Raw genomic sequence first — 24,784 nt, 5'->3', positions numbered from 1 at the left:
GATGTCGCCTTCACGCCTACCTCAAATATTGACACCGGGTGGCACCTTCCTCACCAATCTGCAATATCATCTCACCTTTTCACATACCAACCCTACCATCCCAACCATGGCGCGCCGACATGCCTCACCCGCGCCTGAGAGCCAGCAAATGCTTTCACTCAGTCGTCTTCTCGAGAAGCCAAAGAAAGATGACGCTCCGATGCAGGAATTCCGCGCCACGATAAATGCCGATCAGAAGAAGTACAACGCACTACTAGCACAGCGAAAGCTCCAAGCGTGAGTCAATCTCTCATCATCTGCAATGCTACTCTAACAGCCACTGTAGCGAGAAGGAACAAGAGCGCCGTCGCGAAGAACTCACCTCCACCGTCTTCGAAGCCCTGCAAACCCCCAACCGACCAGCAAAGGGCGAGCCCGAAACCTTCGCAGGCACACAAATCGCAGGCAACGCAGTCTACACCTCCGTCAGCAGTGTCCTACGCGCATCCGAGGCCCTCGTCAACGAATACCAGAGGCTAGACGGCATGATTGCGAAACTACGAGAAGAGCAGCCCGATACTATCGCAGACACATGGAAGCAGGACATCGAGGACACGGACAAGCAGCTCAAGAAGGGCGCGAGAGTTGCGCTGAGGAATGTCAAGAAGGTGCTCGGAGCTGATGTGGAGGACTCTGTGATGACGGACGAAGATGGCGATGTGGATATGGAGGGAGACGAGAAGGTGGAGCTGAACTATGAGCTGCAGAAGAGTTTGAGGTATGCGGAGAGGGGTGTTAAGAGGATGGTCAAGGGATTGCCGATGGGTGATGGCTGCTAGGTATGAGCGGTATTGTGTTGTTCATGGCGACGTGTGGGTGGGCACGAGGAACGAAGCTTCAAATGGCGATGGTTCAGACAAGCCGTGGTAACAATGCAGACACCTCAGTGCTGCAATCGACGGATTTTGTAGAACTTCCTAATTCGGAGTACACAAGGAACAGAGCAGAACACCAGCATCCGACCTGCGCAAGAGCGACCTCAGAGCATTGCTCATGGGAAGACACTAGATATGAAAGCTTCATCACTCTACTCTCGTTACTTACAGCCACACAAGAAAACGGCCTTCGCACTTGTCTCGAAATTTGGTGTTCGCATCTTCTCCGTCAGGCTCGGCGGGGCCATGTTGTTCTGACCGACTCGTGTCAGGCTGCGCGTTGCCTCGTCAAGCTAGCGCCTCGCACGGCCCCGCCCACACAGTGCGAAATACCTGTCGTATCATCTTTTCGCAACCTCCAGCACGACAGCGTCGACAATCTACTAACCAACAGTCAAGGTACGTCCCTCCAATATTGCTGAACCTCGCCGGCTCTATACTAACAATACCGCAGATGGGTGCCCTCAAGTGTAAGCGCACATCGAACACCGCAATTGCCCGCTCGTAGCTGATCCGCCGCAGATGTCGAAGAACTTCAGAAGAAGAAGCAGTCGGACATGATGCGCTTCTTGATGCGCGTTCGCGTACGTATAACCGATTGAGCTGGACAAAGGACTCTGCTAACATTGCAACAGTGCTGGGAGGTATGATTATCCCGAGACCCATGTCTCAATTGGTGTACTCGTTGAACTTTGCTGAGAGTGCATCGATAGCTTCGCCAACTTAAGGTCATCCACCGCGCAAGCCGCCCCTCGCGCCCCGACAAGGCCCGCCGTCTCGGATACAAGGCCAAGCAGGGTTACGTTATCTACCGCATCCGCGTCCGCCGTGGAGGTCGCAAGAGGCAGGCTCCCAAGTACGTACAACCGAGATCTTGAACAAGAGGACTATGCTAACATCGTGTTCTAGGGGCGCCACCTACGGTACGCATCATGCAATCGGATCGCTATGGAACGAAAAACTGACAATCGAACAGGAAAGCCTACCAACCAGGGTATCAACCAGCTCAAGTACCAGCGCTCTCTCAAGTCCACCGCTGAGGAGCGTATCGGCCGCCGCTGCGCCAACTTGCGCGTGCTCAACTCCTACTGGATCAACCAGGACTCGACCTACAAGTACTACGAGGTCATCTGCGTCGACCCCCAGCACAAGGCCATCCGCCGCGATCCTCGCATCAACTGGATCACAAAGGCCGTCCACAAGCACCGCGAGGCTCGTGGTCTCACCGCCACTGGCAAGAAGAGCCGTGGTCTCGGCCGTGGACACAAGTTCAACAACACCACTGCTGGAAGGAGGAAGACCTGGAAGAGGCACAACACCCTCTCCCTCTGGCGCTACCGTTAAATGCATTGAGCATATGGTGTGCTTGGTGCAACGTCTGGTCGATTGTTTTCAGCGTATGGGCTGGCGTGAATGGCATAGGGTGTCCTGGGCTACGTAGCTTCCTAGCAGCAAAAAAGCTGTCAGGACTTTCAAAATCATACCGGATTCATGATCTTTACGAAGACAACACTTCAGTTTTTATCCATTGCAATGTGAAATGTCAGGAATCAAATGTGAAGATGCTGCGGTTGAGGATGGCGTTGTATTGGCCACATTCGGAAGGATCGAGTGTGCCTTGGTATAGCCAAGAGCGAATACAGGACTTTCACATGGGTCGCTGACCGGTACCGGTATTGGTAAGACAGCTGCACCATCGACGTCAGACATACGGCAAAACCAAGATTAATGCGCTGTACTCGCTGTGACCTTTTCCGTTCATGCTTGGATGATTGCGACATATATGGTATTCGAGAGCCCAGAAGTAATTAGTACAGGGTTCTTCTCGTGGCCAGGTCGGGCGTTGCTAAGCGTTGCCGTAGGCCCCTCTCAGCCAAAACATCAGCCCAAAACACATGCAGAGCACCTCGCCAGCGCAACAAGCGACCGCAGCTCCAATAGACGCAAAGGGTAACCACACCTCTCTGCAACACTGACGACATGCGGCTGACAAGGTGAGAAATCCAGACTTTTGCTGTTTCCGTGGTTCAGCTTCCATTACACAATGTGCCGACGTCCACGCGCAGCCAGCATCATCTGAGCAGCACTGCCCTGCCACACGACAAGGCAGTCAACGGGCAACCCCCACCAGGCTGCTTGACGACTAGAGCTGCCTACAAGAGCAGAGTGCGCGCACTGTGCAACCTCCCGCCAGCCTCTTCACTCCCGTCTCTTCGCCAATACCGCCGCCATGGTCAAAGCCGATGCCACGCGAAACTACTATGCCGACCTGAAGGTATCCCCGACGGCCAGCGAGAACGAGATCCGCAAGGCTTTCCGAACGCTGGCGCTGCAGTATCACCCAGATCGAAACCCCGGGCGCGAAGCCGAATTCGTCGTCCGCTTCCAAGAGATCCAGGCCGCACACGAGATACTATGCGATGCCAGCCTACGAGCCAAGTACGACGCCGATAGAAGGAAATACCGCAATGTATCTGCTCCTGGCCACACGCCCAACACACCGCGAACGAGACCGCCGCCGCCTCCGAGAAATGCATATACGACAACCACCCCGCAAGGCTCGTACTATCGCGCACCTCCGCCGAAACCGCAGCCGCAGGCCCAGCGCCCTCCCCCACCGCAGCAACACCACAGCACATACAACACCGGTGCGGACAGGTTCTCGGGCAGGAACTTCCGCGCGCCGCCAACAGCGCAACGACCGGACACAAAGGCCAGGGATGCAGAGGCTCGCGCGAATGTCTTCACGGCATGGCAGAAGATGAAGCAGCCACGGGGTGAGGACCCTCGGCAGCACAACCCAAGCGCCCAGAGCAGTCCGCACACCAATCCGCAGAACAACCCCAATGGCACCCCCTTTGGCCGCAGCCAGAGCACCAGGGTCCCATCGTCTAAGACTGGGTTTGACCCATCAACACCAGGCGTCGATGAAGGCCAGGCACGGTCAGCGTATAGGAACTATGCCCGTCCGGCTCCAACCCCACCCATGTCCACGACTCCTGATGTGGATAGCCATGGCGACGACGTCCCATACTCAGAGGCCAACCGGGTTCGCACACCATATCACTCCCATGTAGCTGGCGAGCGTACCTCCATGTTCGAAGGCCTTGGACGGTCGTCCAGTGTGCGCAACTCACCAACACACTCGCACCGAGCAAGTTATTCGCAAGATGGGGGCGCCTTCTCAGACTCGGGTCGCAGAACACAAGGGAAGAAGGCCAGCGCGAAACCGAACCCATTCGCTCACGGGTATCCCGACTCTAGCGACGAAGAATCCGACTCGGAAGCGTCCAACATTGGCAACAAACACCGTGACCCTCCTCCACCACCTCAAACCACACGACCGCCTCCGCCAACCTGGTCAGAAGGTAACTTCACGACTCCTGATCCGAATCGACAGAGCAACGGCGTGCCAGGGAACATACCCAACAGCTTCAAGAGCAGGAGTGAAGAAAGCATCAACTTGAAATTCTCGCCTTCGGACTGGCATGGCAAGTTCGAAGGCAGTGGCAGTTACTTTGCTCCTAACATGCAAAAAGGTGCCAACGGAAAAGGCCGAGCCTCTCCAACCCGCGGCAGATCACAGCGAAATGCGACAGACCGCAACCCCTTCAGCACGCGGCCGATGGACCCGCCTCCCGTCGCGCCCAACGGACAGCCAATACCTCCTCCTCCACCGGGGCCACCACCGGGTGTCAACTTCGCCCCACCTAAGATGGCGCCACACACTGCCAAGTTCAGTCCTCAAGCCTGGCAAGAGACGTTCAAGGATCCAAACTGGGTATACAATCAGGAGAAGGAGACATCGCCGCGTCGACCATCAGAGGCTACGAAACGTCCAAAGGCTGCCCGAAAGGCTTCGGTACAGCAGAACGGGGCGTCGAAGCCCCAGGAATCAACCGACTCAGCTAGATCCAAGTACCAGGCCTTTGCAGAAGAGCCAGCCAATGGTGATGTAGATGCCATGGATATCGACCCTGTCCCACCACCAAGCGCGAAGCCCGCAAAGAAGGGAACGCGTACATCACCAAGACTGAACACGGCAGGTGCACAGGCGACACCGAATGGCTCTGCTACTGCACCTTCTTCTGCGACCACTGCAAAACCACCAGCCGAAGGACTGAACGGTCTTGGTCCAGACTTGATCAATCCGGTCGTGGAGCCTCAAAACAACGGACTTTCCGGCTTGGGATCTGTAATGGATGCTCTCCCTTTTCCTTCCGGCGCATCCAACTCACATCCCATCAAGGCAAACGCTGCAAAGAATCTTAAGTATCCAGATATACCTCGTGCACCTATTCCACCTACCAAGCTGGATGTGGCTTCCGTAAACACGTACTTCGACCACATGGGCGTTTATGTCAAATCCTACAGAGCGTACTGTCAAACCCTTACTAGCCACTTTGCTGCGCGGAGCAGCGAGATGGAGGATTTAGATCATCACTTCATCCACCAGCGCGGCGAGACTACCAGGGGAATTGGGTTTGCGAGCTACATGGCCAAGATGGAAGAGGATGAAAGTGTCATGGAAACATGGAAGCTTGCGCAAGAAAAGCACATCACTGCGCTGCAGCAGTGTGCCGATGTGCGGAACAAGACCATGAAGTTGTACCAGCCCCTACAGACCTGAGCCTGGCGCTTTGTCGCTTGCTTTAGTTTGCAGGTGTGCTGACGTGTCCTAGAGCGGCCCGTTGCCAAGGAGAGGGCAGACGCCGGGACCTTCATGACGTTGTCGAAGAGCTGCAGGAGTTCACTTTGAAAGAGACGCAGTCCGTTCCTACGCATGCGGCATCTTCGCGCCGACGCACGTCTAGTTCAGTTCTTGGTATGAGGATCTCGAGCGCGTTCCGCCCTGCTGCACGCAGTCCGCCGAATATGGACGGTGGTATCGAGATCTTGACAGGTAGAAGTGCGCCGAAACCCCAGCCACTGCTGTCGTGGAAGAAGAAATATCATGTTCTTGGGTAGCGATGGCGTTTGGGCTGAGCATTTAATACCCCCGATGCAGCTTCCAGGTTGCTACGTCATTGGATGTCTTCACGGTTCTGCACATGTAATTGTAGTAATATAGATATCGGTCATGGTATAAAAAGCAGGAACCCTACAACGTAATCTTTGGATACACGTAACAACTTCTTACCCTGCATGTCACCCGCACCCTGGATCTGCATCTTGCGCGAACCTGACTCCCGCGGTTGCAGCGCATGACGCCCGCCGACCCGAGGCAGATTAGCAGTTAGCACTAGAAGCACGCGCTTGTGCGGGCGGAAGAATAGACGGCTAAACAGCACGCCGAACTTCCATCCATCTCTTCATCCACAGCGGACACCATTGTACCGCGATTGAGCAATACTAAGTGGTATGACCGTCTTGGATCCAACTGCAATTTGCTTGGCTTCAGGATAGCCGTCCCGCCGGGTAAATAGGAGAGCGGCTGGCAGCCATCGTGGGGCAGACTACCCCTCCATTCATAAGGGCCCATGGGGAAGGGCAACGTATAGCTATATAACATTGCTGCTTTTTGCAATTCAATTATCTATCTGTCTCAACATCAACCAAGAACTCAAACACACACATACATACAAACAAACACAATCATGGCAGACAAAGAACCAATCGTAACCCACGTCTTCACGGCAGACCCCTCGGCCCACGTCTTCAATGGCAAACTCTACGTCTACCCCTCGCACGACCGCGAGACAGACATCGCCGACAACGACAACGGCGACCAATACGACATGAACGACTACCACGTCTTCAGCATGGAACAAGTCGGCGGCCCCGTCACCGACCACGGCGTAGCCCTCAAGCAAGAAGACATTCCCTGGGTGCAAAAACAACTCTGGGCCCCTGACGCCGCAACCAAGAACGGGAAATACTATCTCTTCTTCCCGGCCCGCGATAAGGAGGGTATTTTCCGTGTGGGTGTTGCGAGCGGCGATAAGCCAGAGGGCCCGTTTAAACCGGAGGCTGAACCTATCAAGGGGAGCTTCAGTATTGATCCGGCGAGTTTTGTGGATGAGGATGGGAGTGCGTATTTGTATTTTGGCGGGATTTGGGGTGGGCAGTTGCAGTGTTGGAAGACGGGGGAGTTTGTCCGCGAGGACTATGAGAGTATGGAGGCGTCGTCTGGACCGGCGCTCTGCGCGAAGGTAGCGAAATTGTCGGATGACATGACGACTTTCACCTCGGAGGTCAAGGATGTTGTTATCCTTGACGAGGCGGGCCAGCCTATTCAGGCGGAGGACCACGACAGGAGGTTCTTTGAGGCGGCGTGGATGCACAAGTATAATGGGAAGTACTACTTCTCGTACTCGACTGGAGACACGCATTTCTTGTGCTATGCGATTGGAGATAGCCCGCTTGGGCCGTTTACATACGGGGGGAGGATCTTGGAGCCGGTGATTGGGTGGACGACGCATCACAGTATTGCGGAGTTCAAGGGGAAGTGGTATTTGTTTTACCATGATAGCAGTTTGAGCAAGGGCGTTAACCATCTGCGGTGTGTTAAGATTAGGGAGATTGTTTATGATGAGGCGGGGAAGATCAAGCTTGCGGAGAGTCAGCCTAAGGTTATGTAAGGGGTTGGTTGTTTGAGGGGTGGTTGCGTTGCGTTGCTATGTAGGATGGGAGGATGGGAACCATCTCCACCAAAAGAACTTCTTTATCCAATCCAACTTTCCGCGTCGTTCAACAGGATACGTTCCCTGCTTCACAGGTTCCTCTTCCATTGTCGACAAAGACACATCATCCCTCACTTCCTCACACCTGCTCTTCCTCTCCACCGCCCTCTGAATCTTGCCCTGCCGTCTCTCTTTCTTCCTCCGCTCAATCCCCTCCAACCTCTTCCTAATCTCCTTCGCCAAATCACACCTAAAAATCCGCTCATCATCCTCCTTCTCCTCAACCACAACCCCATCTCCCTCCCCCCTCCCCAAAACCCTCTCCGCCTCAACCCCCGCCTCCCACTCCCCCCACCCCACCATCTCCATATTCCTCACAAACCACATCCTAAACAGCTCATCCGGCAACTCGCAAAACGGCGCCGGAAACTGCTCTTTCCTGATATACGGATTAGACAGTATGTTGCCCATTTCCGGTACTAATCCCGCTCCCTGGATACGGTTTCTCGTCCAGCTTGTGCCGATGGAAGAGCAACTAGCCGGTACATTGACCTTCTCATACCGAACCAGTTTGTCGATGCGGAAATCCCCGAATTGAGGGTATATGGGTCCGTCGCGGTATTCCGTCGAGCGTATGAGGAGGCGGGGGAAGGTGGAGGGGGCTTGGAAGGGCATTTCGACTAGTCCGCTTGCTTCCAGCTTTTTGGAGGGGAGTATGCCGCGGGGATCCAGGGTGTAGTAGGCTGGTTCTTTGTATATGTGTTTTTCGCCCTTCCATTTTGGGGGTGATGCGACGGAGTCTGTTTTCCAGGAGGGCGGTTTGGAGAGGAAAAGGTTTTTGCTGATGGGGGCGTAGATGTTTGACAGGGCTTCTGCGTGGAGAGGGGTTGTGGAGAAGTTTGGGGTGTGGAGGCGGCGGGTGGTGGGTAGGCCGGTTTTGGGTGGTGTGGTGGACATTTTGGAGAGTGCTACGGTAGTGCTTGACGGTTTTGGTGAAAGTGGTAGTAGTGCTGTATTTTGGAGTTGAGAAGATCTGTGATGCTTAGAAGTAGGTGCGGCATATTAAATATATACTTGGTGTCAAATTGGTGTTGTGGCATATTGCTCATGTCTTTCCGTGGTTGAGTTAAGTGGGTTGGCCAGTCATGTCTCTCCTAATGGTATCAACTGAAGTTCTTTCGAGGATTTGTACGATACGTCAGTCTTTCTGTTTTCCAACCAGGGTAGCGACGTATCCTTGGAGGTCATTCGCTTGTTGCAAAACGTGGCTACCGTAGTTGCCTACCCTCCGTATCCACTCTGCCGTCGAACACCCAGAACTACTTGAGATACTCCTGGCCCTATCAAACCCACACCAGATGTCAGCACATCCACAACGCCATCTCGTGGCACATCCCACCTATTCTTGCCCTGTCTGTCCTTCCACTCAAGCACACTAGACTATGTTATCATAACGTAACCTCCCCATCTCCCAATGATAAACCGTCTGATCAACCCCATGTTCCCCGTCCTGAAACTTGCATTCCGGATGCTCGCCTCCGAAGTCCTCCCAACGACAGACATGTCCAAAAAAGCAGTTTACACGTCGGCACGCGCCGCCATATACACAGCGTGTTCTCTGACCTAGAAAACACAACACGCTCAACACGTCCTCGGTGATCTCGCTATGATCGTATTGGCATTGGTCGCCGTCGCATCCGTCGCCCAGGTGGTAGTGATAGCAGCTACGAACTCTACCGTTCCGGCGTTTGTATTCGAGATAGTCGTCAAAGCAGTAGTCGGCGGGTCGTTGAGCGACATTTTCGTCGACACGCTGGCCCGATGCGTTGACGGGTACGTAGCCTGGTAGCTCGTCTGTAATCACACATTTACTTTCCCTCCTCGTGAATGCCTCAAGCTGATCTGGCCTCCGGGTAGCGAGGAGCGTAAATTGACACATTGGATCGTTGGGTAACTCGTCCGGTTCGTCTGTTGCTAGTCAGCCATACGGAGAATTCAACTAGCAGTATCCTCAAGGTAGGCCTTACCCTGTACGCCTTCCCTGCGCTTGCCATCCATCAACAAAAATATCTTCGAGTCATGAACCTCAGTCACGTCCTCACAGAACCGGAGCATAGCTGGTGGACAATCCCCGTTTTCCGCCTTTATAAGGACGTCTAGCCATAGTACGCAGAATTCTAGGTCGACATCTGGCAGCTTCTTCGAGTGCTTCTTGAGACAAGTACGCATGAGGGCTTCCAGCCTCGGACCCATATCGGCTTCAGTGTTGCTTTGGACGAATTCGTTGACATACTGGGTTCTGTTAGCATCTGGCTGGTAACGCATATTGGGTGTGTATAATTACTGGGAAGCTCATCGCGTCAATGTAGATGTAAACGAAGGGGTAAGGCGCCGTGGTTGGTTCGGTAGCCATGGTCGAGTCGGTCGCCATTGGTGAGTTCTGTGTAGCAGTGTGACCAAGGTACCATGAGGAAGTATATCTGTCTCTTGGATTATTCGTGAGGCTTGTTGTTCGAGCACGTGTCCAAGTCTCGTGTCTTGCACCACGTCTTTTCCAAATGATACCCGACGCTTCTGACCAAAACCGCAAGTGACACGAAAAAAACGACTTAACAACACTACCATACTTTCGAAACATCATGAAATTGCGCCTAGAGCGGCATGAACTACCAACCAACAGACCCATCCACCCGACAAACATAAAAAGAAAAGACGGCGAAAGCCCGGGATATATAACAGATAAAAGAAGCCCTTCCCACTAACAATATCTTACACACTCCTCTACAACATTCCATCTCTTCCTCCTCCTCTCAACCTTCTTCTCATCTGTAGCCTCCAAATCCTGAAGTTCCTTTAACTTCTCAAAGTCAATACTCTCCTTCTCCTTCTGCTCGTTCTTCTCTTTAGCCTCTTGTTCCAACTTAACCAACTCCTCTATATCTTTGAGTCGCGCTTCTTCCTGCTTTTGCCGATGATCCTCTTCTTCGTTGAGACGGCCTTGCTCGTTATCCTGCTCCAGCTCATGCAGCCACACGCCCTTGCCATCGTTGAACACCTCCTTGAGTTGGGGTAGCGTGCCGCAAACGCCATCGACTTCGCCCCAGGGTAGCCAGGTTTGCTCGGCTTCGGTCCATATGCCGCCTCGTCCGCCCCGGTTGTCCCAGTAGCGATCGCCGCCGACGAGGTGGTTATGGTAGCCGTCGGAAGACTGAGGCGCGCGGAAGTAGTTTCTCAGCATGGCACGTTTGTGGTCTGAGTACCACAGGTTGTCCCAGGTTATGTTGGCGGCTGGTGAACGCTCGCCGCTCGAGTGCGAAGAGCTGCCGAGGATGATGGCGGGGACGGAACCGGAGTAGGTGTTCTGGACCAGAGGAATGCTTTCCCAGGGTAGTTTCCGGCTGGGTAAGCCATCGAGCTCCAGCGTAAACTCTAGATTGTCAATGTATGCAGGCTTCTCGTTGGGAGAGGGGTTGTGCTCGACGAAGTCGGGGCGCCAGAATGGGGTCTTGGTCTCGTTGAGGGCGATAGGAAGGGTGAGGTAACGAGGGTCTGGATCGAAGTGGCTGTATTGCGATAAGTCGGTTGAGTTGTCGTGCAAAATAGGAACGAGTTCGTCTTCGACGCAGTAGTCCAAGGGTTGGAAGAGCGCATGGGTATAGTCCAAACCGACAGAAAACTCATGACGTGTAGTGTTCGAAAACTCAGCGCTGGCACGCTCCAGTCTTCGCTTGGCTTCTGAGGTGCTCGCTCTGCCCGTGAGGTATTCTTTGACCTTGGTACCGGTATGCTTCGATGCCACTTCCTCCGCATCTCTGCCCAGCTGCTGCTCGGCGAAGAGAGTCGCGAATACCGACTGAACGGTCTGGGACTGACTTCTCCCCTCCATAAACTTCTCCAGAGCAAACTGGTAAAGCATCTTCAAGTCGCTGGCCGGACCCATGACCATCTTGGAGTGAATGAACTTCGCCGGGGTATCTGATATGCGTCGACCGTTCTCGCTTCCGTATGTATTGTCCGAGAGTATCGACTGAGGTACGTATTTGCAGGCCATATCGTCGTTCTCACAGATCTTCTCTGCGCCGAACACGGTCGTCTGGTTGAACTTCTGGTAGCCCTCCTTGTTAACGCCATACTTCTTCAGCAGCCGCATGTTGGCGTCTGCCAAAAGCCTCTTGTACTGCGTAACAATCACATCGCTTGGCAGCTGGAACATCGACTGTTGTCCATCTACAATGAGAACCAAGTCATGGTCCTTGACCAGCTTCTCATTACTCAGGTAATGCAGTGTGCTGTTCAGTGTGTCCCTGTCCCATTTAACATCCGGCTCGTACTGTTTGTGTAGTTGTACCGCAGTCGGTGGAGGGTAGTGGAGAAGCATAGCAGACAGAGTCGTCTTGCAGAAACCATCGGTGTCGCGCTCGGCAGGCATGAGGAGGTGGAAGTTGGGCGTCGTCTTCTTGAGTTTCGGCGGTACGTGGTCGAGTTCGCCATTCTCGATTTGCAGCGTCGTGTTCGAGGGGGTCTTGAACGGCGAGTGTACTATGTCGGGCAGGGGCTGGAGATACGGTCGCCATGGGTAGTACGAGGAGAAGTTGTGGTATCGTGAAGATATGGCCTGTTGGAGTTAGCTTGGACCTCGCTGATGACGTTCAGATCTGGAGGGGTATGTCGCATATCTCGACGTCGTCTTCTCTGGTGTCTGTAGCAGTTTGTACGTACCTCATGATTCCTCATACCCGTCAGTCCAAGCAGAAGTGTGAGAAGTGCAATCGTCAAGACCATCATCCGCCCTCTTCGCGTGCATGCCCATTGTACGGCGGCACTCCCAAACTCTTTGGGCGACTGTGTCGGAGACATTGGCAATGCCAGCATTGCATCGCCTGCCATGGTGGGTGTGAAATGGAAAGAGCGATTCGACGACCTGTGACTCCCTCGCTGGAAGCGGAACTGGTCATACTTGGTCGACGGCCAGGTGGGACGCGCTTTCTGTATCCCCTCTGTGTGCCTTCCGTCTGGTGTCCCTGCGTTCCAAACGCCAGGGTCTCAACACGGATAGTCGTCGTCACACGTCACGGTCCGATCAAGAACGCGCGTAATCTCCACTGAGTTGCAGTTCTCTGTTTCGAAACAATGCCGCTGCCATGCTGCACGCGCGCGCCATGGCATCTCCATAACTGTGCGAAACATGCTGGAAACGTCTTGTGTGTAGTCCTTACATTTCTTAGAAGGAAGTTGAGTTCGAGAGAAAGTCAGCCATGGACACGATGATAGGTGTACCCCTGTCTGTCGCGTCGCGTCGCTAATCTCAACACGGGCTAGAGGCGGAGCCGCTTCGGCAGTCTTTGCTTTGCAGATCCGATGGATCATCAGGAACCTTCGTCATAATTGCCGCTGCACATGGCTGTTCGCATGTGAACTACGTGGGGATCCGCTTATGATTGCTGTAGCTTGGGCAACATCTCCAACAATCATCTGAAGAGATTTCAGGAGCTGCAAATCGATGCACCTACGATCTTCCAAAGGCTAAATCGGGCAGCTTACAGCTAGCTTCTTTTGATTTTCGAGGCTGACAGCAGAGAAATTGTGTGCTGATCTGATCATCCGTACAACCTTTGTGGAGAGTCGTACGACAACTGTGTCGCAATGGCTTCCGCTGTAATGGGAGTCGGTCAGACTCATCGATATACGCAGCAGCCAGTAAGGGTTCCTCGACACAAACCGTCAAGCTCCACCCCCTAAAACCCAGCGATATACCGATGCTTATCCGTAACCTCAGTGATCTCGAACTTCATGCCAACCCTAAGATCCCCCACCGACTTCGGCACAGCGAGCATACCATAGCAGGGCTTGTATGTGATTCCCTCGTCGATCCTCCTATATTTCATCAACGCATCCCAAGGCTGCGTCTTGTGCTTCTCCGCCGAATCAGGATGTACATTAGGCACCTGACAGCGCGCGCATCGCTGCGTGATATCCAGGACGATTGGCTTGTCACCAGCATCAGGCGTTATCTTGATCGTCTTCCAGCGATCTTCATCCCAGGGCGCGTTAGCATCACCTTTGACGAGGATGTTGGGTCGGAAGCGGCGGACGTCAATTGTGAGGCCTTCTGCGGCTTTGAGACGCGTGTTGAGTTCGTCGATGCTGGATTGGTTGCCAACTAGTACGGGCATCAGGTCGGGGAAACAGGTCGATGCATCTCTTCCTAGGACGCCTGGTGCACCGTTCGATACTAAAGGTCTGGGGTCTTCGGAGACAGGGGGCTTGTACACGAGCCGTACTTCCTTATCGAAGAAGCTGTTGAAGGGTGCGGTCATCTTCGTAGAGTACACGCGGGTTCCCGTTGTAGTACTCCATATCTTTGCCGAGTGCTCTTCGGTATTCTCGTCGAGCCATTCCTTAGATGGATGAGCCGGGATGGAGAACTCCAGCTTCTCATCGACAGAGTTTGGCGCTGGTGCAGTAACGGTAAGGGTATCAGTCTTCTCGTCGTAGGTTGGTCGGATCAGTGTCATTTTGGAGTTTTGGCGGATCGTCAGGAACTCGTAGTTTGGGTAGCTCACCCACATCCATTGACGATCTGGCTCTGTCAGCATGTTACATTTCTCCGATCTGACTTGAAAGGCGCACCGAGATCAAGACCTGTTGGCAAGAGCTTTGCGGACTTTACGCTGATGCCGTGGCATGACTTGATGGGGTGTATGAAGAGCCCTGTGATCTCCGTCGCTGCTGGCAAAGGCCCAGCATTACTCTTTGCTTGTTGGTTCTTGGTGAAGTAGACATATGTGAGAATGGGTAAGACAAAGATCGATAGCAAAATCGCGACCTGCGTAGTGGCTGGGAGCGCCATGTCGATGAATGTGCCGTTTGACAGCCAAGATGGACGGTTTGTGCAGGACCTCAGGAAGATGAGTGAACTCCAGGATACTTGCTTCACAAGTCGTTCTCTTGCAGTGTAGTAACCAAGCCCTAGAGCGGTTTTCTTCTCGTGTCGTGTACTAATGCAGATGTAGCTGTAGGGCGTGGTCTGACAAATTCAGAATCAGTGCATCGGTCCAGAGCAATGCCAGAGCAAATGTCTTGCCTAATCGAGTGACGCAGAGCGGAGTTTATAACTACACTTGACACTTGACGACAATGACGCATCGAGCGGGGAAGGCGTTCGCAACGTAATAGGCTAGCGCTGCCGAAATCTCGCGTGTGCGGCGTCTCCGCGGCAGTCATGCATCGCGAGAACGCGACCGCGACATCCAAACATGCGACCTCCTACAAACTCTCAGACCGCATCCTCTTGCGCGACCTATCATCATCACAATCATCAGACTCTTCCCCCTCCCCCTCCCGCACCCTACTCAACCTCTCAATCTCCCCCTCCAACTCAACACAATACCCATCCAAATCCTGCGCCTGCTTCACCTTTCCCTCCAACTCCCTCACGCGCTGCTGTAACCTGATATTTCCCTCCACACGTAGCATGCATTCCCTCTCCGCAGCATCAGCCCGTTGCTTCTCCTTCTCGACCTCGTACTCCGCGTCTTCCAAAGCACGACGGCGCAACTTCTCGGTTGTCTCGTATTCTTTGAGGTCGGATTGGCAGCTGAGGAGTTGCGAGTCTTTGTCGAAGAGGGTGCCGCGGAGTCTGGCGGCTTCGCGGCGGGTTTCTGTGCAGGATTTGGCGGTGCAGCGGGAGGGGGGTATAGGTCGGGTGGCTGGGGTTGGGGAATCGGGCTCTGATGGCTGGCGGTGAGGATGGGGTGTGGAGCAGTCGATTGCGCTGTCGGGGATGTGTTGCTCCCATTCTTCGCGCTCGCGCACGCGTGGGGTAGACGGCATTGGAGTAGCATTCGCCATGTAGCTGCGATATTCAGCCCCCGACATACCGACCTTCTCTTTTGGCTCGTCGAATCGGTCGTAGTTGTACGGGTACCGCTGGTGCAAAGGACCATTCACGGAGGCGGCAATTGCTCGCTCTTGTGGTGTGTACATGTTCTCGTATCGCTTCATCGCTTCTCGTTGGTACGCTACTCCCGTAGGCAGATCCGGATATCCTTGGTACGGGCGAAGCTTCTCGATCGTTGACAGAGTAACATAGGGCCAGGTCTTTGGGTCTCCCTTGTCGTAGGTAGGGATGGCGCGCTTTATGCTCGCATACAATCTTGACGAGACGAAGCTGAAGGTGCCCTCGTAGCGCGGAAGAGGTGCCATCTTGCGTCGCGATCGTGTCAGTCATTTGTGCTGCGCTGACGCCTATGCTTGACCTACCTTGAGAGTTTCTGACGAGAAACGTGGGGCGAGGTGCTGCTGTCGTCAATCGGAAGAGGCAGGAGAAGTGTTGCTAGCTACAGAGGTCGTTCGTCGTGATCAAACTTCCGCCCTTTCGGTTAGTCTGGAAGATTCGCGGTGAGAGGGCCAGCGCTCCTCGTTCACCTTCACCACGAGCCATCTTCACTACTGGTTGCCATGGAACCTTGCTATATTTCTCGTATTGACCGCAAGATCGTTAAATCTATTGAGGATAAGAGCATTGGATAGGGATATGAGACTGAGATGACACGCTACCGACAGGCCTAATGGACCAGGAGGCAGCGATAAAGAATTCAAAGCAAGACGGTTCCGAGATAAACTAATATGACGTAGTCGGGCTTTACTGAACCGGTAGCTCTACCCAAACTGTCGCATTCCCCAACTTTTGTTGCCGAACAGACCAGCATACGCTGATACCAATAACTCGACACGCGCACCCCCCTTATGTTGCTACCGCAATTCTCAAACCTCCTTCTTTGGCTTCTTTCGCGGTGTTTTCGCCAGGTCCTCTCCCGCTTTCCTCTTTAGGAGATCTGTACCCCACATCTTCTTCGTCAGTTCTTCTCGAATCTTCAAGATCTGTTGTTTAGCCATAAGTGCTTCCTGCTTTGCTGCGACCGTCTCTCGCTGTGCTGTCGCGATATTCTCATTGCTTTGCTTGACTTCAGCCTCGAGTCTTTCGATCTCTTTCCTGCTCTTCTCCAAGTCTTTCTCATGGTTAGCTGTAGCTTCTCCGAGCTCCTCGCTGGCTTTTTCTGCATCCTCCGCTCTTGTCTTCGTTTCCTCGTATTTCGATGTCATAGTCGCCAACAGTTTCTTTGAGTTGCTAAGGTTGGTGCGCTCTTGGCAAACGAAGTTGCGATAGTGTTTATTGTACACATCAAGCTGTTCGCGGACCTGTGTGGAGAACTTTCGGACCGAAACTGTGTATCTGTCTCTTATCACAGCAGCGTGCTTTGTCGCGCGACCCGCTCTGAGATTTGCCTCCAAGCTCTCTTTCCTGGTCTTGTCGAGTTCTTCTTCCAGTTCGGTTACTCTGCTGGAGGCTACTGTGTCTGTGCTGTCCAGCATCTTCATGATATCATTGATAGCTTCCTCAGATGAGTCAGTATCGGTAGTCGCGTCCAGGGTTGCGCTATCGACTGTTTTCTTGACATCCATCTCTTCTGTTGTAGTACGTACGCCACGACCGTAGTGACTCACCCATTCCTCGAATTCTTCAGGTGGTATATGCGGATATCCTCTCAGTTCGCCTTTAAGGTTGTAGTTGAACGGCCAGTAACGGAAGAGGTTCACCATCGACCCTTTTGTTTCATCGCCGCAACTATACTTCTTGCGTTGACCTTGGAGAGGTCGATACTGGTCGTTATCTTTCATGAGCGCCTGTTCGTACACTAGATACTCGGGAGGAACTTTGCTTCGCCCATAGTCTATACCCGTCTCCGTCGAAATGGTTGCACGCACCAAAGGCCATGTGCGGGGATCGTGCATGTCGTACTTTCGGGTCACAGTTTTCATGTGCATCCGCATGAAGTAGCCATCCCAAGTGAAGTCTCCACTCCAGCTGCCGCAGGGCTCGATGTCTTTGGAAACCATCTTCGGAGAATTGAGGTAGAGGATGGATAGACGTGTCGCTGATTTTGACCAAGACAAATTGGATGCGATTGTAGAGGAGAAGCTGATCAGCACATACAATCGCATCTTCATAACGACACGTGCTTTCAGTCGAAGCCCACGTAGTAATGTTGATTCCGCCGTAGACCTCACTCACTTGCACGCTTTTCGAGATGCGGTGAGATGCCGCGCCCGGCCTCTGTCGCTATCACGACAGCCAGTCAAGATGCGTCTGTATAGCAAATGCAGCAATGATCACCACAACATACCCATTCGTATCCTCCCCATACCATCACGCGACAAAACACCGCAGTGAGACACAAACCCGCGCCACACCCTCGGCCCGACTCGCAGGATGCGTTGCATGTGGGGGAGAGCGCGTCCACGAGGGGGCCAGCCTCACCAACCAGTCAAGCGAGACAGTGCGCTGCGGCACAGTCACAACAAAAAAGGACCGCCCCCGAAGTCTGACTCAAAATGCAGGTACACACCAAAGAGCGTGCGGCGGGGGCAGGCGGTAGACAGTATCGGTGACACACATGCAGACGAGGCAATAGCCGTCCGGGGATGCATGGTGCATGTGCAGTGTGCATATGCAGGAACGGGAGTTTGCAGATGATGTGTGTAACGTGAGTGACGACAGTGCATGGAGTGCCAACGTCGATGGTCGATGGCGATGCCAACCGTAACGTTCAGGTCAATGTCACAACGAGGAATGCGGAGAATGCAACAATCCACATTTCTAACGAGAGATTTGAATTTGATTACCGTAGTATATACCCAACGCCCCAACCGTGAAACCATAGTACCACAGACCCAGTGAGGCCGAACCCATGCCCACACCCTGACTCCAGCCCCCAGAAAAAGACACCCTATGCCTAAACGCCGCCAAAATCTACCTATAATGCAAGAGACAAGACAAGACAAGTCGCCATCGTAAGATGAGGGTATAGAAGTAAAAAGAACACCCATGCCGTGAGTGAATAAGTACATGTTCGGCCATCGCCCATACGAACAGTCTTGTGTCCTGCGTTGGAAAACGCTGATACATGAGGGGCGACAGCATATAGCGTGTGCGAAGACAGTCGTGATGGTGCCAGACATGTGGATCGAAAGAGTGAAAATTGCAGATGCTGTGAACATAGTGAAGATGGTAGTAGTGCGTGCATGTTGCTAGGACACTCAAAGGAAGATTAGAGTGTCGGTAGCTCAGCCGCGTGAAAGCAATGGCAATCGGATGAAGGAGTGACGTGATGCGACGGTGGTCGCGATGCTGGGCGCGGCGACGCCATGGTAGAGCTAAGCCTTTGCTGAAGTCTTCTTGACGGAACCCTTGTTGGAGACGCGGGTAGGTGTCTTGGGCGACTTGGCGGGTGACTTGGGTGACTTGGGCGACTTGGGTGTGCGGGCTTTGGCTGGGGTCTTCTTGGGCGACGGAGTCTTGCCGGGGAGCTTAGGGAGAAACTCGATGGAGGGGACTTGTTCGGTCTCCTTCTCTTCGAGCATCTGGAGGATGACGTCGACGATCTTCTTGACTTCCGCGTAGGTCTTGTTGAAGCCGAGCCACTGGTCTAGCTCGCGGAGGACGTCGATAGGCGCCTCGAAGTGCTTGCCGATCTTGGGGTGGACACTCTTCTCGGCTTGGTCATTTTTGGCTCCGGCGGCGACTTGACGGGAGTAGTGGTTTAGACGCGCTTCTTCGGACTTCTTGAAGGCGATGTCGTAGGTGGTGCCTGGGAACTGCTTCTCGATGACTTCGAACTGGCGGAGGATGAGCTGCACTTTGCGGATCTGCCACTTGGTCTTGTTGTAGGTCGCGCGCTGGTAGTGCTTGCGGCAGAAGAGAGGCCAGTCGGTGACGTCGCGGGTACACGCCTTGTTGCGGCCAAAGTGGTCGGAGATGACCTTGCGCGACAGGTCCTTGGTGTACTGGCCAGTCATGCAGCGGGTATGCTCGTCGTTCATGCAGAGGAACTCGCGCTGGGAATCGGGTACGTCTTCGCCATCGTCGAGAGACTCATCACCAGAGGCGTCGGGCTCGACCTTTACTCAGTTGATACTCGGTCAGTCTGTGGATTCAATGGTGAAGTGGTGACTCCGCACATTGCGCGAGATGCGTGCGGATGGGGGGGCTTTGCACTTACGACGTCGGTCATGACGGTGTCAGGAGTCTTGACAGTGGGCGATGAAGGCTCTTCCTTGGTCGACTTGGGAGTGGAAGGTGGTGCAAGTATGAGCGCCGAGGTGATGTCAGGAGAATCACTCGGGCTCTCGACGAGATTGTCGACAGACATCTTGTTGCGAATGGTGTCGGCTTGAGTGACCTCAGGCGTAAAGGTAGCGCCAGCGGCGGTGTCGGGGGTCTTGATCATGTAGTCGGTGGACATGTTGACTGAGTCCGTGGGTAGATATATTACTAGTAGAGGGACGACTGTTGAAGGACGGTCGGCTGCACTGCTGTTGACGGGAGTTCAGTCTGTTGTTAAGAAAGTCTCGAGGGAGGTGAGCGGAGGCGGGTTATAAGTGGGAGAAAGGGTGGGAGGCGGCGGTGCAATCGCGGCAGGCCGATGGGAAGTGAAGGTGACTCTCAAGTGACCAATTTTTACTGTTTGAACAGACCGCCTGAGCAACCCACCGTCACCTCAGGACGGACTCAACCACGTCCCTGACTATTGTCCGTGATTCACATGTGCCGTCGTACAATGCAACGCACTGCGGCCCGAGACCGCTCGACCGCTTGAGCCCCGCTGAACTGCCATCTGCCTGGTAACCTGGGCCAATGATGAGCCCGTGAGACTCGCGATACACGTCCCTGCCAAGACAATCGTTTGTTCAAGCCCTGGCCAGCCTTTTCTTCGAGCCGCGTATGACGCCTCGAGATCGCGACCCGTGTGAGTCCAACACTTGAAGATATTAATCATGGAATGGTCGGGAAGATGAAACAATCGCCGCAATCGCCAACCCGAGTGGCAACTAGGCAATATTGAAGCTGTGCCGCTACTGAAGGATGATTTACACTCAGAGTAGGCCCGCGGAATGTTGTTACAGTACCCACATTGACAGAATACGAACCAGGCAAACCTTCGAGTAGGGTTGAATGAAGTGAAGGAGTGAGAGGAATGGAGTCACGCATACGGTGATTGAAGCCTAGGAATGAAGTCTCCAGACGTGACATGGAAGTTCGAATACGATTGAGTCAAACGAATCCTCCACGCATCTATGACGGCCCCCAAGTGACTGTTAACCGACCCAACCGCGATGGTGTACGTCTAAGAGCTCAGAGTCGACAATCAGGGCTCGTGCCAACAGTTCGCCAGCCCGACCCTTGTGAAGAGACTTACTTGCCGAAGGGTAGATGTAAACGAGCATCTACGGCGTGGCATGAGTTGGTTCCCGTTCCCGTTCTAGTTCCATGTTGTCTAGGTTTTGATAAGTTTAGTGCCTTCCAAGGTTCCGAGGTCGTAACCGCGCAGCGCTTGTGTCGAGAACTATTGATCAAACACTTATGCGATCCAGCCAATCTAGAATGCGCAAATCTGATGTGCCTGGCGAGATACCGTATACGTCTGAGGCTTAAGGCCGGCAATGCTCCTCCACTACGATCTCCGGACCGAACCCAATTGGCTACGCCGCGAAGGATTCCAAGCTGCTATAGGTCGCATTCCGACGGCGGCTATGGGAAGTTACTCAATTGGCGGATACTCCTAAATATAGTGGAAATAGTACTAGTTCTTTTGCACTCTTTGGACTTGTGCCTTTGGAGAAATACGGGGCGAACCGCGGATCGGGGCCAAAAGCGTGCATGAGGCTGAGTCTCTGTGTTACTATTCGACATTTATCTCCGGGACTTTGAACTTCGAAACAATTATCCAGAGTAACACGACTGCATATGTCCCGTTGCATACCTCAGCGATACCGATGCGATCTGAACCGACATGGGACGGACGGTTACGAAAGGGATTTCCACGTAGAGGATAGCGGACCATGTCACGCGTGCGACTGCGGCAAGTACCAACACGGCCGGCGCGTAGAGTAAAGTAACGATGAAAGAAAGTTTGTTGTGGGTGTCTTATCTGGTCAGTACCGAGAGCATGGTAGCTCCGTATGCCCCGTGTGGTTGGGGAAGGGGAGACGGTTAAACTCGAGGGTGGTGATGGTGATGGTGGGAGGGAGATGGCACGATGGCTTATGTCACTATCGGGCTCCCGCCGATAACGCAAGTCACGTGCGCAACCCGTCAACAGACAGTGCCTAGCGTCTTTCGCGCTTGTAGCGTCAAGTGGTAGTGAGGAGCTCCTGTTCTGCGCATCGTCACGCTGCACAGCACCCACAGGCAAATCGCGGGACACGCCAGCAAACTACTGTTTATCGCTTGAGATGCGCCCACACGTCATTCCTACCACGCAACTTCTTTCTACACACTGCATCCTGAGCTGAGCGCGTCCGCGGCCACTTTCCTCGCCCTGCAACCCACGGAGCGCCCTCACAGCCACCATGCCGCCCACCACAGGCACTCGAACGTCTACGAGACAGGGGCGGGCCACAGTCCGACCTACCAACTACTATGCGCGCACCTTCGCCGGCCGGCTCGCCGCCAGCGGGATGGAGCAGACGCCCGAAGCGTCCAACAGCGCGCCCGGCTTCCTGCCCGCCCTCACACACTTTACCGGCGCCGTCGACGCATTCCCCAAGGAGATAATCAAGCACTTCTCCATGTTCAAGGAAGTCGAGGCGAAACTCCACGACCCAGAGCAGATGCTCACGGAGCTGCTTGACGAGATCGCCCAGCAGCCCGTCACCACCAAGGCGCAGCTGGCGGCTGTAGAACAGGCCTCTACAGCATCCGAAAACAATACCAATGTACGTCTTGTTTGAGCGCACGTCATTACCCCAGGCTCACCATTCGCAGCTCAACCCATCCAACCCCGACAGCCTCTCCCCCGAAGAGCAGGCGGCGATCCAGAAGCGCCAGCTCTTCTTTCGCCTCAGAATGCTCATCGCGAATATGCTCCCCACGCTCGACGAGAAGCTGGTAGTCCTCCAGGGCGCCAAAGCCACCAAAGACAAGGGCCTCATGCGCATGCACCACTCCTTCTCCCAGCTCGACGGCGAAATCAGCGACGAAGCGCGATACGGCAGCCTCACACACTGGGCATACGCGGACAAGGAGGAGAAGAAAAAGGGCGGCCAAAACCACGAGCGACAACGGCGCGAGGTGGCTGCGGCGAACAATCTGGCCGCGGCAGCCCAGCACGTGCATGACGTCGACTCAATCGCGGCGAAGAGCGAGGCCAGACGCGAAGCCATGCAGGCCAACAAGCGCAGTCGTCATCACCAGGTCGATTCCGACTTCGACGACCGACCCGCGAAGAAGCCACAGAAGAGGAAGCCCATGCCCGCAGAGCCAGCAGGGCCAGACAGCAGGAACCTCGGGTTGGGCATCTCGAGCAATGGCGCAGGTCCGCACGGCAAGCGAAAGAAGACCGAAAAGGCCCTCGCTGCAGCGGTACCAGCTGCCCCGGCCATGGAGCGATCAATAAGCAATGCTCTGAAAGCTACCAGCAACGGCGTACGAGGTGGCTCAAGCCCACGGGGTACCCCAGGTCCAGAGAGCGGCGCAGCGAAGCGCAAACCGCGTGCCGCTCCCGTGCCTGCGCAACGCAAGAACCCGCTTCCGCCGTATTCGCCCCCAATGGCATCGTCCCCCCTGGCCGCCAATTTTGCCATCAACAAAGCAATTGCCGGTGCATCGGATCGACCGTTGTCTGCACGTGCGCGGAAGAACTCCACAGCCAACTCGGTGGCGTCGCTCAAAGACCAAGAGGCTCCTGCGGCACGGCGCCCCTCCTCTTCTCATTCCGTACAACAAGCCGCTACTAGCAATGTCATTACAGAGCTTGAGCAGGCTGCTGGGATCGTGCGGGACAATGCCTCGGCAAAGGGCGCGTCAACTCCAAAGGAGAGCGCAGAGGTCCCGCCGCCCTTTGACACATCCAACATGAAGTTGGAAGACTTAGGACAGCCTGAGCCAGAGAGCATGGACGTTGATCCTCCTGTGCCGGCAGCAGCCTCTGCAAGGCCCGGTCGCACTTCAAAGACTGCGACGCCTGTCATTGGCGCGTTCCCAGAGATATCAATGGCGAGAAGTCGCAGCAGTCGCAACGCGAACAATGGCAACTCCAACTCCAACACCTCATCCGAGAACAACAGCACGACAGGCACCGGGTCGAAACGAGGCCACAAGAAGAACACGCAACCGGCTACTGCCACTGCCTCCCCCGCCATGAAACCCGTTCCCAACGTGAAATCGAACCCTCCGTCCTCCGCCGCAAGCTCCGTCGCACAAGAACAAGAATTCCAAGAAGCCGAGGTAGAAGCCGAGCCCGAATCGGAAGCGGAGGAAGACGGCGACGAGCCCCGATACTGCTACTGCAACGAAGTGTCGTATGGCAACATGATTGCCTGCGACAACGACGACTGCCCCCGCGAGTGGTTCCACCTTGCTTGCGTCAACCTTGACAAACCGCCCACTGGCCGGACCAAATGGTTCTGCAGTGACGAGTGCAAGGAGACCCACACCAAGACCAAGGCCAAGGGGGGTCGTCCAGGCAGTAGTAGGCAATAGGAATTAGGAAGGAGTTCAAGGCGTTCTGGGACGGGTCCAGCGGGAGCTGGGTCTAGGCAAGGCCCGAAGGGTAAGGGCAAGGCTAGGTTAAATCTCTGGGATGGTTGGAATGCTTTGTAGAGGGAGCTTCCAACCGCGGTTTGCATTTCTTTGGATTCTTGTGTGGGTTTCGCGGCGTTTCCCCCCTGGGCTTGGGTAAATGGCGCATCTTCTCTCTTATGATCATGATTTCTGGACCGGTGATATCCGCTTTGGAGGGCACTGGCGTTTTGCATCGTCCAGCACATGGCATCGAGAAGCACAGCCCTCGCCTTTGCTGGCTACATTATTGTATATGAGGCATTACCTTTGCTCCGTCTATTAGAGGAAATAGTTCAATAGTAAAGTACCTACATGCATTCACAAGTCTTGTTGCAAGGGATCTGGAGTGGCCTGAGCTTCGTGTAGCACCGTTGTTGATGCGCGCCATTCCAGAGGTCCTTCCTGACCCCTCATACATGCCATGCGGCAGCGGTACGGCACCCGTCAGCCTCAAAACTGCCCCTTGCAGATCCACCCACGACTTAGAAAGACGTCATCGTCATTGGTCCACCCGCCCTCGCCATGCAGCTCAGCCTGGACCCTGAAGCGCTAGCTGCGTTCGATGATGCACAGCAGCGTCGGGGCGTGCTCACCGCTCGATTACGCGACAAGAACGCCTTGGA

The 24,784-nt window shown here is 54.4% G+C and overlaps 9 protein-coding genes across 9 annotated transcripts; 4 read left to right on the top strand and 5 right to left on the bottom strand.

Moving 5' to 3' along the window:
• Positions 1-106: 106 nt before the first annotated feature.
• J4E83_004275 (uncharacterized protein) lies at positions 107-2,258 on the top strand (the record flags this gene model as incomplete). The annotated part of the gene is made up of 6 exons (XM_049331204.1): positions 107-276; positions 326-804; positions 1,437-1,498; positions 1,628-1,770; positions 1,824-1,837; positions 1,891-2,258. 6 exons carry the CDS (start codon positions 107-109, stop codon positions 2,256-2,258), a joined length of 1,236 nt encoding a protein of 411 aa, XP_049189750.1.
• Positions 2,259-3,144: 886 nt separating this feature from the next.
• J4E83_004274 (uncharacterized protein) lies at positions 3,145-5,544 on the top strand (the record flags this gene model as incomplete). Its single annotated transcript, XM_049331203.1, has 1 exon — positions 3,145-5,544. The coding sequence occupies one exon, from the start codon at positions 3,145-3,147 to the stop codon at positions 5,542-5,544; it is 2,400 nt and encodes a 799-aa protein (XP_049189749.1).
• A 967-nt stretch (positions 5,545-6,511) lies between these two features.
• Positions 6,512-7,495, top strand: J4E83_004273 (uncharacterized protein; the record flags this gene model as incomplete). Its single annotated transcript, XM_049331202.1, has 1 exon — positions 6,512-7,495. One exon carries the CDS (start codon positions 6,512-6,514, stop codon positions 7,493-7,495), a length of 984 nt encoding a protein of 327 aa, XP_049189748.1.
• A 2,037-nt stretch (positions 7,496-9,532) lies between these two features.
• On the bottom strand, positions 9,533-12,424 carry J4E83_004272 (uncharacterized protein; the record flags this gene model as incomplete). The annotated part of the gene is made up of 3 exons (XM_049331201.1): positions 9,533-9,829; positions 10,311-12,152; positions 12,257-12,424. The coding sequence occupies 3 exons, from the start codon at positions 12,422-12,424 to the stop codon at positions 9,533-9,535; spliced, it is 2,307 nt and encodes a 768-aa protein (XP_049189747.1).
• Positions 12,425-13,272: 848 nt separating this feature from the next.
• Positions 13,273-14,387, bottom strand: J4E83_004271 (uncharacterized protein; the record flags this gene model as incomplete). The annotated part of the gene is made up of 2 exons (XM_049331200.1): positions 13,273-14,117; positions 14,168-14,387. 2 exons carry the CDS (start codon positions 14,385-14,387, stop codon positions 13,273-13,275), a joined length of 1,065 nt encoding a protein of 354 aa, XP_049189746.1.
• A 416-nt stretch (positions 14,388-14,803) lies between these two features.
• J4E83_004270 (uncharacterized protein) lies at positions 14,804-15,742 on the bottom strand (the record flags this gene model as incomplete). Its single annotated transcript, XM_049331199.1, has 1 exon — positions 14,804-15,742. The coding sequence occupies one exon, from the start codon at positions 15,740-15,742 to the stop codon at positions 14,804-14,806; it is 939 nt and encodes a 312-aa protein (XP_049189745.1).
• A 561-nt stretch (positions 15,743-16,303) lies between these two features.
• On the bottom strand, positions 16,304-17,542 carry J4E83_004269 (uncharacterized protein; the record flags this gene model as incomplete). The annotated part of the gene is given in 2 exon segments (XM_049331198.1): positions 16,304-17,519; positions 17,535-17,542. 2 exon segments carry the CDS (start codon positions 17,540-17,542, stop codon positions 16,304-16,306), a joined length of 1,224 nt encoding a protein of 407 aa, XP_049189744.1.
• Positions 17,543-18,754: 1,212 nt separating this feature from the next.
• Positions 18,755-19,842, bottom strand: J4E83_004268 (uncharacterized protein; the record flags this gene model as incomplete). Its single annotated transcript, XM_049331197.1, has 2 exons — positions 18,755-19,498; positions 19,600-19,842. The coding sequence occupies 2 exons, from the start codon at positions 19,840-19,842 to the stop codon at positions 18,755-18,757; spliced, it is 987 nt and encodes a 328-aa protein (XP_049189743.1).
• Positions 19,843-21,949: 2,107 nt separating this feature from the next.
• J4E83_004267 (uncharacterized protein) lies at positions 21,950-24,080 on the top strand (the record flags this gene model as incomplete). The annotated part of the gene is made up of 2 exons (XM_049331196.1): positions 21,950-22,315; positions 22,365-24,080. The coding sequence occupies 2 exons, from the start codon at positions 21,950-21,952 to the stop codon at positions 24,078-24,080; spliced, it is 2,082 nt and encodes a 693-aa protein (XP_049189742.1).
• Positions 24,081-24,784: the final 704 nt, after the last annotated feature.

This window comes from Alternaria metachromatica, assembly GCF_023757995.1.
Source record: "Alternaria metachromatica strain BMP 0045 chromosome Unknown scaffold_7, whole genome shotgun sequence".
In the NCBI taxonomy this organism is placed as follows: domain Eukaryota; kingdom Fungi; phylum Ascomycota; class Dothideomycetes; order Pleosporales; family Pleosporaceae; genus Alternaria; species Alternaria metachromatica.
Note: the sequence above shows the minus strand (reverse complement) of the source record. Positions and strands in the feature narration are given on the sequence as shown.